This window comes from Diabrotica virgifera, chromosome 10 (assembly GCF_917563875.1).
Source record: "Diabrotica virgifera virgifera chromosome 10, PGI_DIABVI_V3a".
Lineage (NCBI taxonomy): Eukaryota > Metazoa > Arthropoda > Insecta > Coleoptera > Chrysomelidae > Diabrotica > Diabrotica virgifera.
The window spans coordinates 79,782,104-79,794,111 of NC_065452.1; the positions used below are offsets into that span (position 1 = coordinate 79,782,104).

At 31.7% G+C, this 12,008-nt stretch overlaps 1 protein-coding gene across 2 annotated transcripts; it reads left to right on the forward strand.

Moving 5' to 3' along the window:
• The first annotated feature begins 662 nt into the window (after window positions 1-662).
• LOC126878742 (uncharacterized) lies at window positions 663-4,734 on the forward strand. Of its 2 annotated transcripts, none has more exons than XM_050641612.1 (5): window positions 663-2,043; window positions 2,112-2,284; window positions 4,066-4,137; window positions 4,197-4,263; window positions 4,504-4,734. In XM_050641612.1, exons 2-5 carry the CDS (start codon window positions 2,155-2,157, stop codon window positions 4,550-4,552), a joined length of 318 nt encoding a protein of 105 aa, XP_050497569.1. In that variant the 5' UTR covers window positions 663-2,043; window positions 2,112-2,154; the 3' UTR covers window positions 4,553-4,734. The 2 variants fall into 2 exon arrangements, with proteins under 2 accessions (XP_050497569.1, XP_050497568.1); XM_050641611.1 differs by having other exon boundaries at window positions 4,197-4,250.
• The last annotated feature ends 7,274 nt before the right edge of the window (window positions 4,735-12,008 follow it).

The following is a 12,008-nucleotide window of genomic DNA, read 5'->3' on the forward strand; positions in this document are numbered from 1 at the left end:
CACCTCACTTCCATTTGTCCTGATTTCATCTTCATGACATTCATTTACCATTGCTACTATTCATTGCGAACGCTTCATTGGGGACGCATAAGGCCCGCACAACGTATTCAATCAAACACAATGTATAATCACAGATTTGTTATCTTTAAGATGAAAATTTAAAACATATGATATTGCGATGTTGCCTTTTTTAGGGCTTCGTAAAATGCTTACAACATAAATCTGTATAAAAACATATACACCGACTACAACAGCGACTCCGCGGCAAAAGCTTGCACTAAATGGTGTATATATAGATATAAATTCCATCATTATGAAGCCCGAAAAATTGCAGGTTTTCTAGTATTTACTCATTATATATGCTAACTTTGGACAACTTAAAGACGGCAAGCTATTAGTAGCCCCCCAATACATGTGTGTGTTCGACCAGCTCCTTCCCCTTCCCCCTGTAAGTCTAGTAACGACAAGAAAACCATACGAAGCCCAAAATCGGGCTTCGAAAAGGCTGGAGGGCTGTGAATAAGCCGTAGAATGTTCACATTTTGGCTTCCTATTGCTGGTTAATATGTATATATATATATATATATATATATATATATACGCGAGCAACGCACCATGCGAGTCCCGATATATCCAGCAGACCACCCGAGACCCACCATAACCAAAGTGTATAATTAGATTTTTATTATAGAAAAATAAATAATATAATATGAACTTTTATGGGCCCCAGAGAGGGGTAAGAAAAATCTTTTAGTTTAAAAAATCTATACCGAGCATACCGTACGAGTCCCACTTACAAGTCAAAAGGACATGCGAGTCCCGCCAGTTATACATGGCACACTCAGCAAACAATATGAGACCCAGCGATGTTGCCACAACGCTGGGTCTCGTATTGTTTGCCGAATCTTTTAGGTACTTCCCCGGTTTTTATATTTCACCTCGAATTTAACAGTTTTGTTTCAGCGGTTGTTATTTTAATTCTTGTGAATAGTAAGGGCGGACGTAAAATAGTGATTTTAGGCGCAAGGATAAATATTAGGTACCTATGGAAAATATATCGAAAAAAATTGATGCTATGAAACCAGAATTATTTGACGATTTAGTTACAGCCACAAAAGTAATTTCGGGATTTAGCAATGCCGATAAAAGCTTTAAATCTTCTTCATTAGCACTTCATATGGGTACCACTTTAAAACAAGTATGCGATATAATTAATCGAACGATTTTAAAAAAATCCCCACTCTTTACCTTTAAAAACCCTAATGAGGAAAAAAAGCATTCGAGATTTAAAACATTATTAGAGACCAGTTGGGCCAATGAAATTTTTTCATTGGCCCTTAAAACAATGAAAGAACGGCAATGGGAAAAACTCCAAATACTGCCGGTGACAAGTGACGTAATTAAGTTTAATAATTTTGTCAAAAATCAGGTTAAAGACAGTGCCAAAAAATTAAACAAACTTTTAGAAAAGGAGGGGAAATAAAATGACAAAAATAATTTACTTCCTTTATATAAAACCTTGGCAAAAGGAATAATGGCCCTTCTTTTAATACTAAATAGAAAACGCATCGGTGAGATTCAATACCTTGAAATTTCTACTTACAAAAGATCATTTGCGGACCCCAGTGTTCAAAAAGAAATTGCTGAAAGTTTACCTGTTTCAGAAAAACTATTGTGTAGAAACTTTAGAAGAATTATTACAGGTGGAAAAGGTAGCAAACCTGTAGCTATTTTAATTTCTCCTTTTTTAAACGAGAAAATTGAGCTGATGATTAAAATAAGGGAAAAAATAAAATAAATTCCAGAAGATAATAAATACATATTTGCAAATCCCAATTCGTCGAAAGGTTGGTTTCATGGAATAAGTGTAATTAAACAATTTGCAAAAAACTGTGGGGCAAAGGATCCCAACTCTCTAACTTCTACCAAATTTCGAAAACAGACTGCAACAATTTTACAGATTATGGACATTAATAATACTGACATGGAACAATTAGCCACTTTTATGGGTCATACAAAGAAAACCCATGAAGAATGGTATAGGTAAGCCAATCTTGTTAAAATGGTTTATTATTATATTAGCATAATTAATAGTTGTAATATTTTTTTAGACTTCCTTAAGATCTATACCAGACTGCAAAAATAGCCAAACTAATGATCGCTTTAAATAAAGGTGATGTTAATATTTACAAAGGAAAGAGCTTAGACGATATCAATATAGAAGAAAATGACTACTTGGAAATTGAAAACATAGAAACAGAAGTAAATGAAATAAATGAAAAAGGTAGGATTAGTGTACTCGCATTGGTAATTGCCTAAAAGTTTAATAATCCATTTTTTAGAATTAACAGAGCCTACTCATTCTTGGAGTCCTAAAAGTAATTTTAGCGATGTAACTGACGAAAAGATTGAACAAGTATAGTATAGTTGATCCAAAAGATGACATAACCCAGACATCCAAAGTGAAAGTTATCCTTCAACACCAAATTATTCTATATGGTCCACACAATGTCCAGAAAAAAGTCACACCATTTTGAGCGTCGGGTTTGGGGGGGGGGGGCGGAGAGTGGGGAGAAATCGGTAAATTCGTAGTTTTTTAAGTTTTTCGAAAATATTTCAAAAACTATGCGGTTTAGCATGAACAACCTTCTATACAAAATTGTTCTAAATTAAATTTGAAATAAAAAAGGTTCTATGCATAATCTTTCTAAAATGAATGGTTCCAAAGTTACGGAGGTAGTATAGTATAACTGGTCCAAAAAAGGCCTAACCCAAACATCCAAAGTAAAAGTTTTCCTCTAACATCAAAATGTTCTATATGGTCCACATATTGTTCAGTAAAAAGTTACACCATTTTGAGCGTCCGGTTTGGGAGGGAGATGGGAGAGAAGCCGGTAAATTAGTAGTTTTTTTGGGTTTTTCGTCAATATTTCTAAAACTGTGCTTTAGCGTAAACAATACTATATACAGAAATGTTCTACATGAAATTTAAAATAAAAAATGTTCTATACATAATTGTTACACAATCAACGGTTCCAGAGTTACGGAGGGTGAAAAGTCGAGGTTTTCGATACTTTTTATATTTTTTGGGCAATATTTATGATACAACTATACCAAAAACCCAGACATCCCAAAGTGAAAGTTATCCTCCAACACCAAATTGTTCTATATGGTCCATATAATGTTAAGAAAAAAGTCACACCATTTTGAGCGTCGGGTTTGGGGGGGGGGGGAAGAAATCGGTATATATAAAAACTATCGAAAACCTCCACTTTTCACCCTCCGTAACTCAGGAACCGTTGATTTTACAACAATTATGTATAGAACCTTTTTTGTTTTAAATTTTATGTAGAACATTTTTCTATAAAACATTCCTTACGCTAAAGCACAGTTTTAGAAATATTGACGAAAAACTTAAAAAAACTACTAATTTATCGAATTCTCCCCCATCTCCCCCCCCCCCCCAAACCGGACGCTCAAAATGGTGTAACTTTTTACTGAACAATATGTGGACCATATAGAACAATTTGGTGTTGAAGGAAAACTTTTACTTTGGATGTCGTAAGTTAGGCCTTTTTTTGGACCAATAATACTATACTACCTCTGTAACTTTGGAACCGTTCATTTTAGAAGGGTTATGCATAGGGCCTTTTTTATTTCAAATTTAATGTAGAACAATTTTGTGTAGAGAGTTGTTCATGCTAAACCGCTTAGTTTTAGAAATATTGACGAAAAACATAAAAAACTACGAATTTGCAGATTTCTCCCCTCTCTCCCCCCAAACCCGACGCTCAAAATGGTGTGACTTTTTTCTGAACATTATGTGGACCATATAGAACAATTTGGTGTTGGAGAATAACTTTCACTTTGGATGTCTGGGTTTGGGTTTAACTAAACCATACTACTAATAAAAATGGTAGGTAAAAGATTATTATAAACGAAGTCTTAAAAAATCATTATAATAAATGTTATAAATAAATAAAAAAAGATGAGTAGCTCCTAACCCTTAAAAGCAGTTTTCTACTTAAAAGTAACAAATAAATAATAATTGTTATTAATTTGCAGAAAAAGTTTCGTCGAAGGGTAAAAGAAAGTTATTTACCGATGAAATGACGCATCCAATGCAAAATAATAAAGGTAAAGAAGTTTTAATAAGAGTATATCGAAAAAATGCATGTATTATTTTATTTCTTTAGTTACAAAAAGAAAGGAGGTGCCAACTACTGAAAAAACCGAAAGCACTTCAAATGGTAATTTCTTTAGGTAACTATTACTCTGCTACTCGTAATACAATTGTTTTAATTTAATAATATATTTATTACCTAATAGGATTTAAAAAATATTTATTCGTAAAAAACTCTAATATTATAATTTTATTTGTAAAAGGACAATTACCTGTTTTTGTTAAAATTAAAAATGCTTTCCAAATTATATAACTAATTTAGGGCATATTTTTTGTATTAATTTTTATGTATTATTTTTTTATGTATTAACTTTTTTTAGCGATTGCAAGGCACCGATGGACCGAAAAGGACAAACAAACTATGCTTAAATACTTTACAAGATTCATAAAAGAAAAAAGGGTTCCGAAAAAAGCAGACGTACAGGAATTAAAAAAAAAATAAAGCTGGAGAAAACTTTAAATCAATTGATTGGGTAAAAATTAAAACGTTTGTTTACAATTCTTAGTGTAGTTTTTGTGAAGCTTTTTATTAAATAAAGTGTTTCTAAACATTTGTGTTTTAATTCGATTTCGTTTGATATACATTTTTCGGTAAAAATTCATTTAATCTAGCAAATCAGATTTTTAACAAAACTATGATTAATTAAATAGTATCTTATATTATATAAAATTATTGTGTCATAAAGTACGTTCCCAAACTCCTCTAAAACGGTTCGACCGATTTTTATCCCCCTAGATGATAAGGGTTGTCCACCCCTAAAACATTTTTTTGGACTTGTATTTTATTATCTTTTTATAATGTGGATTAAAAAATACATACAACTTTAAATTTTTTCATCGCACAAACGTTTATTTTCCAACTTAGCGGTATTAAAGAATGGCGGGAGCCCTTCTTTAATCCAATACAAAATCCCACCGAATACAACCAATACGTAATCAATAATCTGGTGAAAAGTAGCCTGCTGACAAAATATAATCAGTCCCGCGATTCTGTTTCTCGGCTACACGATTTACGCCGTCTTTAAATATGGCGGAGGACAGTCGTTCTTTTGGAATCGCGGCCCTGGCTAAAATAAAGTTCAAATGAAATTTCTTTAGTAAATTATAACAAAGCAATGTTGCCGGGTTTTGGGTCTCGCATATTATGTTTGATCAATCTGGGTCTCGGTCTCGGATGGACATACAGCTTACATACAGTCTACCTGTGCGCCGCCTATGGTGCGTTTCTATGAACTAAATTCCATATATATTGCGATAGCAAACAGACTTCCGAGTCCAAAAAAAAATTTTTGTTGATCAGTTTTTTTGATAAATTGGACCTTCTGCAACCGATATACACGATAAAACCATGCGAGTCCCGCTGAAGGGTCTCGCATGGTCAAAACGGGTCTCGGACGGTGCGCAGCATATGGCAAAATGGGACTCACATGGCCGGTGTGTACGTCTATATATATATATATATATATATATATATATATATATATATATATATATATATATATGAAAGGAAACGGCAATTGCATTTTATTTCACTTCGACCACCACCGATATTCTACACGACGTGTTTCGAGCTCATGTCAAGCTCTCGTCAGGAACATCTAGGTGGATGGTCGAGGTGCAAGAAAATGCTTTTGGCCTTTCTGGTAATAATAAAATAACCAGACTTCAGTACACTTGGTACGACATCTATATTAATTAAACGAAAAGATTTCTCTGGTATACAGAAGAAATCTTTTCGGTAGCGGACGCGAAAATGTAAATTTCAAAGTCTTCATAAAAGACGATGAACGACAAAAGACACCTCTTTGTGTCACAGATTTGTCTACAAAGCCACGTTATTCGCTACACATTCGTCAATAACGGAGAAGAACCGTGATATGAAAGGATTGCCCTTTCCTTTCATATCACGGTTCTTCTCCGTTATTGACGAATGTGTAGCGAATAACGTGGCTTTGTAGACAAATCTGTGACACAAAGAGGTGTCTTTTGTCGTTCATCGTCTTTTATGAAGACTTTGAAATTTACATTTTCGCGTCCGCTACCGAAAAGATTTCTTCTGTATACCAGAGAAATCTTTTCGTTTAATTAATATATATATATATATATATATATATATATATATATATATATATATATATATATATATATATAAGAAGGGGTTGAAGTTATTGGGTATGCAGCTGATTGAAAGCCAAGTGATACTCTGTTCAACAAATCATTATATTTCGACAATTTTCATTGTCATCATCAGATGAGAGCTACAAATATTTAAACATGGTACATTTTTTTTTTTTTTTATTTTTTATAATACAATTTCTTTGTTAATTATGTCTTACTTGATTGAGGTTAGTGGCAATGATCTTCAACATCAAATACTTTGCAGTATGAGACCGTGTATAATACTGCAAAGTATTTGATGTTGAAGATCATTGCCACTAACCTCAATCAAGTAAGACATAATTAACAAAGAAATTGTATTATAAAAAAAAAATGTACCATGTTTAAATATTTGTAGCTCTCATCTGATGATGACAATGAAAATTGTCGAAATATAATGATTTGTTGAACAGAGTATCACTTGGCTTTCAATCAGCTGCATACCCAATAACTTCAACCCCTTCTTGCCTACCAGATCAGCTGTTACCTTAGAGGATATATATATATATATATATATATATATATATATATATATATATATATATATATATAACAGGTATATAATATTTGCTGAACAGTTAGGAAACAAGGATTTTAAAATGTTCTGGATTTTTGGTAGCACAAAGATAGCAATTATTATTGATTTCAGTTAGCCTATTTGTTAAATACTGTCTATTTATGATTGTAGTTTCCCTGATGATGAAAATAAACATTTTCGAAAGCTTGGAACTATTATAAAGAGTTTTCTTTGAGATTGCTGCTACCCCAATATTTCAGCCTTGTTTTATATATATATATATATATATATATATATATATATATATATATATATATATATATTATAGTTTTGTTTTGGGGTTGCAGTCATTTATTTTTTAGGGGCAGGATAAGTAAAACTCTGTGTTATTACCTAGCTTTCGCAAAATATATTTGCTTCTTCAGGGTAAGCTGAAATGAGTATATTATAAATACAATGAAATTAAGTTAAAATACATTGTATAAAAAATAACAAAAGAGACTTACAACTTGAGGTTATTCCTAAACATTTTCACAAAACATAGTATAATATAAAATTCTTATTCTAATGTTATCTAAATAGCAATGTTTTAATTTTTAAAAAATTCGATTTAATAATTTAGTTTTTAATTTTGATTAATGCCAGAAAGACACTCGAATAATGTCAAAAAGACACAAAAATCTGTTTATTTTATTTTAAGTTGAAAAGTTAGTATTAGATTATTTAATTAGTAATGAAAATATCAAAAACTACTACATATTTTAAATTATAGAGGATATAACTAGATATTTATATGCAGTAGTAGTTTATTTTATTTTAAGTTGAAAAGTTAGTATTAGATTATTTAGTGAGTAATCAAAAATTATTACATATTTTAAATTATAGAGGATATAACATATATTTAGTTTGCCAATTATTGTTTTGTTAATAAATTAAAGTGTTGCCAAATTTGAAAATTTAATTTATAAAATTTAGTCGAGGAATTTAATGTTCTTCATTTAAAACATCATTTATCATAAGATAAAATATAATTATAGATGTTGCTTAGTTTATTTATATCAGTTCTTTTATTCACACATTGATATTTATTTATGCATACCATTTCTAGGAATTCCCTTTTATTTAGTTACTAGAATTCCTCGACTAAATTTTATAAATTAAATTTTCAAATTTGGCAACACTTTAATTTATTAACAAAACAATAATTGGCAAACTAAATATATGTTATATCCTCTATAATTTAAAATATGTAATAATTTTTGATTACTCACTAAATAATCTAATACTAACTTTTCAACTTAAAATAAAATAAACTACTACTGCATTAAATATCTAGTTATATCCTCTATAATTTAAAATATGTAGTAGTTTTTGATATTTTGATTACTAATTAAATAATCTAATACTAACTTTTCAACTTAAAATAAAATAAACAGATTTTTGTGTCTTTTTGACATTATTCGAGTGTCTTTCTGGCATTAATCAAAATTAAAAACTAAATTATTAAATCGAATTTTTTAAAAATTAAAACATTGCTATTTAGATAACATTAGAATAAGAATTTTATATATACTATGTTTTGTGAAAATGTTTAGGAATAACCTCAAGTTGTAAGTCTCTTTTGTTATTTTTTATACAATGTATTTTAACTTAATTTCATTGTATTTATAATATACTCATTTCAGCTTACCCTGAAGAAGCAAATATATTTTGCGAAAGCTAGGTAATAACACAGAGTTTTACTTATCCTGCCCCTAAAAAATAAATGACTGCAACCCCAAAACAAAACTATAATCTACATAGTATCAGTCAATATTACCTAATTACTTTATATATATATATATATATATATATATATATATATATATATATATATATATATATATATATATATAGTTCAGCTCAACAGGCCTTAGGGGCCCAAGGCTTCAATTGTTTTCTTCCATTTCTTTCTGTCTTGTGCTAGGTTTTTCCAATCTTGTACCCTCAGCGACTTCAGATCTTCTTTTGCAGACTCCAACCATCTTCTTCGGGGGCGTCCTCTTTTTCTTTTTGTACCAGCCTCCGTGTTTATTAGTTGATTGGGAACTCTTCCTTCTTCCATTCTTGCTATATGCCCAAGCCATCTTAATCTTTGAATTTTGGCGAGTGTTGTTATTTTTGGTTGTCCATATATTTGCATTATTTCTTCATTCGTTCTTCTTCGCCAGATATTCCCCTCTTTTAAACCTCCATATATCCTTCTGAGGATCTTTCGTTCCCATCTATCTAATTTTACTTCCATATCTTTATTTAATGTCCAGGTCTCGCTAGCATAGAGTACCGTAGGTCGGATAACTGTTGTATATATTCGTTTTTTTTTGCTTTTCTGGATATTATCTTCGACCTCAGTATCTTATTTAGACTTCCAGCACTCTTACTACCTTTCGCCATTCTTTTTGCTATTTCTTGGTTCTCTTCGTTCCTATTAGTTAGTGTTACTCCCAAGTAATCGAATTGGCCGACAATTTCGAAGTTATATTCTTTACTTGGGCTTTGTATCTTAAAGGACTGTCCCAGATGATTTTCATTTCCCTTCATCACCATATATTTCGTTTTCTCTTCGTTTATTTCTAAACCATATTCCTTGGCTATTCTTTCTAGTCTATTGAAGATTTCTCTTAATTCTGCAGGTCTCCTTGTTATTAAGGTAATATCATCTGCGTATGCTACACATTGATGCCTGTGATGATAAACTGTGCTTTTAGTATAGATACTGCATTCTCGTATAATCTTTTCTAAAATTAAATTGAAGAAATCTGTTGATAACGGGTCACCTTGTCGCAGGCCTCTATTGGTGATAAAGCTATCCGAAACCCGTCCTTCTATCATAACTTTACTTTTAGTGTCACTAAGTATGCATTTAGTCAATCTTACTATTTTTGGTGGAAATTCAAAATATTCTAGTGTTTCATATACTTTACTTCTTTTTATGGTATCGTATGCCGTTTAAAATCAATAAATAACAAATTTAATGCTAGGTTGAATTCATATGAGCTAGATAAAATTTGTTTCATTGCAAAAATCTGGTCTATTACCGATCTTTGTGCTCTAAAACCCGCTTGATATTCACCTAGACAATTTTCCACTTTTGTTTTAATTTTATTTCTAATTAATATGGCCAGAATCTTATATACTGTATCTTGTAGAGCTATTCCCCTGTAATTTCTACAATCTGTAACGTCTCCTTTTTTATGTACAGGACATAGGATAGCTTCTTTCCACTGATTGGGTATATTTTCTTTGATCCACACTTCGCATATTAACTCGGTGATTTCTTCTTGAAGCCCTTCGCCACCATCTTTTAAAAACTCTGCAATGATACCGTTTTCTCCCGGTGCTTTGTTGTTTTTTAAGTTTTCTATGATATCTATAATTTCTTCCTTGGTAGGTACTTCTTCATTCACATTTGGGTCTCTTTCTTCTTCATGTGGTAGTTGCATTTGCTCTATTTCGTCTTGATCGTCTGTGCATAATATATTCTGGAAATAATTGGCCCATCTTCTTAATTTTTCATCTATTCCACCTATCAGATTTCCCTTTTCATCTTTATAATATCTTGATGCGGTTTTGTACTGAGTTCGGTCGCGCTTTACCTCTTGGTAGAAATTCCTGACTTGTTTATTTAAAAAATCTTCTTCAATTCGGTCTAATTTCTGCTCTAGATTTAACCGTTTCTTTCTTCTACAGATCTTCTTTGCTTCCCGTCTTTTTTCAGCATAGGCTTGTTTACTTTCTTCATTATTTCTCATTATGCTGTTTATTCTGGCTTTATTTCGCTCCCTAATTGCTTTCTTACAATCTTCATCGTACCAGTCTGTTTGTTTACTTTGTCTTTTTCTTAGTAATACTAAGTCGGCTGCCTCTTGAATGTTTCCCCTTAGCTGTACCCATCTGCTTTCTATATCATCTACTGTTGTCTGGCTTTCTATTTTCTGTTCAATTTTCTGCTTGAATTTTTTCTTAACCTCTTCATTCTGAAGTAGTGCACCGTTATATCTTTTCATTTTTGTGCAACTAGTCTTAGGGATTGTGGGAATTATTTGCTCCATTTTGACTTTGACCAAAAAGTGATCAGAATTTGCATCTGCACCTGTATAACTTCGGCTATCTTGTATGGCTCTTGCATGTTTGGCTTCTATTAGCAAATGATCTATTTGATTTACTGTTTGTCCATCTGGTGATACCCAGGTACCTTTATGGATTTCTTTGTGGTCGAAATAAGTGCTCATAATTCGCATATTGTGTTCGAAAGCAAATTCTATTACTCTTTTTCCATTCAGGTTACTCTCCCTGTGTTTACTTTTCCCCCCTGTTATTTGTTTGTATACGTCGTCTCTGCCAATCTTGGCATTGAAATCTACAATTATTTTTGTGTCGTATGATGGTATTTGGTAGAACAGATGCTCTAACTGTTCATAAAAGCTATCTTTAACATCTTCTTCTGTATTTTCCGTTTGTGCATGTACATTTATAAGGGATATTTTTCTGTATTTTCCCCTCATTCTTATTTTGCATAATCTGCTTGTGACTGCCTCAAAATCTATCACCAGACTGGCAAATTTTTTCTTTATAAGGAATCCAACTCCAAATATACGTTCATTGTCTCCACTGTTGAAGAATACATAGCTTCCCACATCTATGCAGAAATTTTCTTTTTGTTTAGTTTCTTGTATAGCTGCAATATCTATCTCATATTTCTCCAATGTATCTGATAAATTTTTTAGTGCCCCTACTTCAAAAGTCCCTCAACATTCCATTGTCCTATCATAATCATATTTCGTGCCTTATTCGTTTCCGTATTTATCTGTCCACTGTGTTTGTTTAGACTTAGTTTTTTTCCATTTTCTCTAATTTTTCGGTGCTATGGTTCCATTTCCACCATTCATCGTTTATACATATTTTCTGATAGCCGACTTTCGTTTCATTACCTTTTCCTTTTTCTTCTCTCGCCATATCTCTTAACTCTTTCTGTAGTCTGGCTTCGGTTTGTGTTAGATCACTTTCAATGAAGTACCGCGTTCCTCTTAATTTACTCTTGTTCTTCATAATAAGTTCTTTATCCTTCATTGTATCCATTTTTACTATCGCCACTGGCAGTTTCCCTTGAGA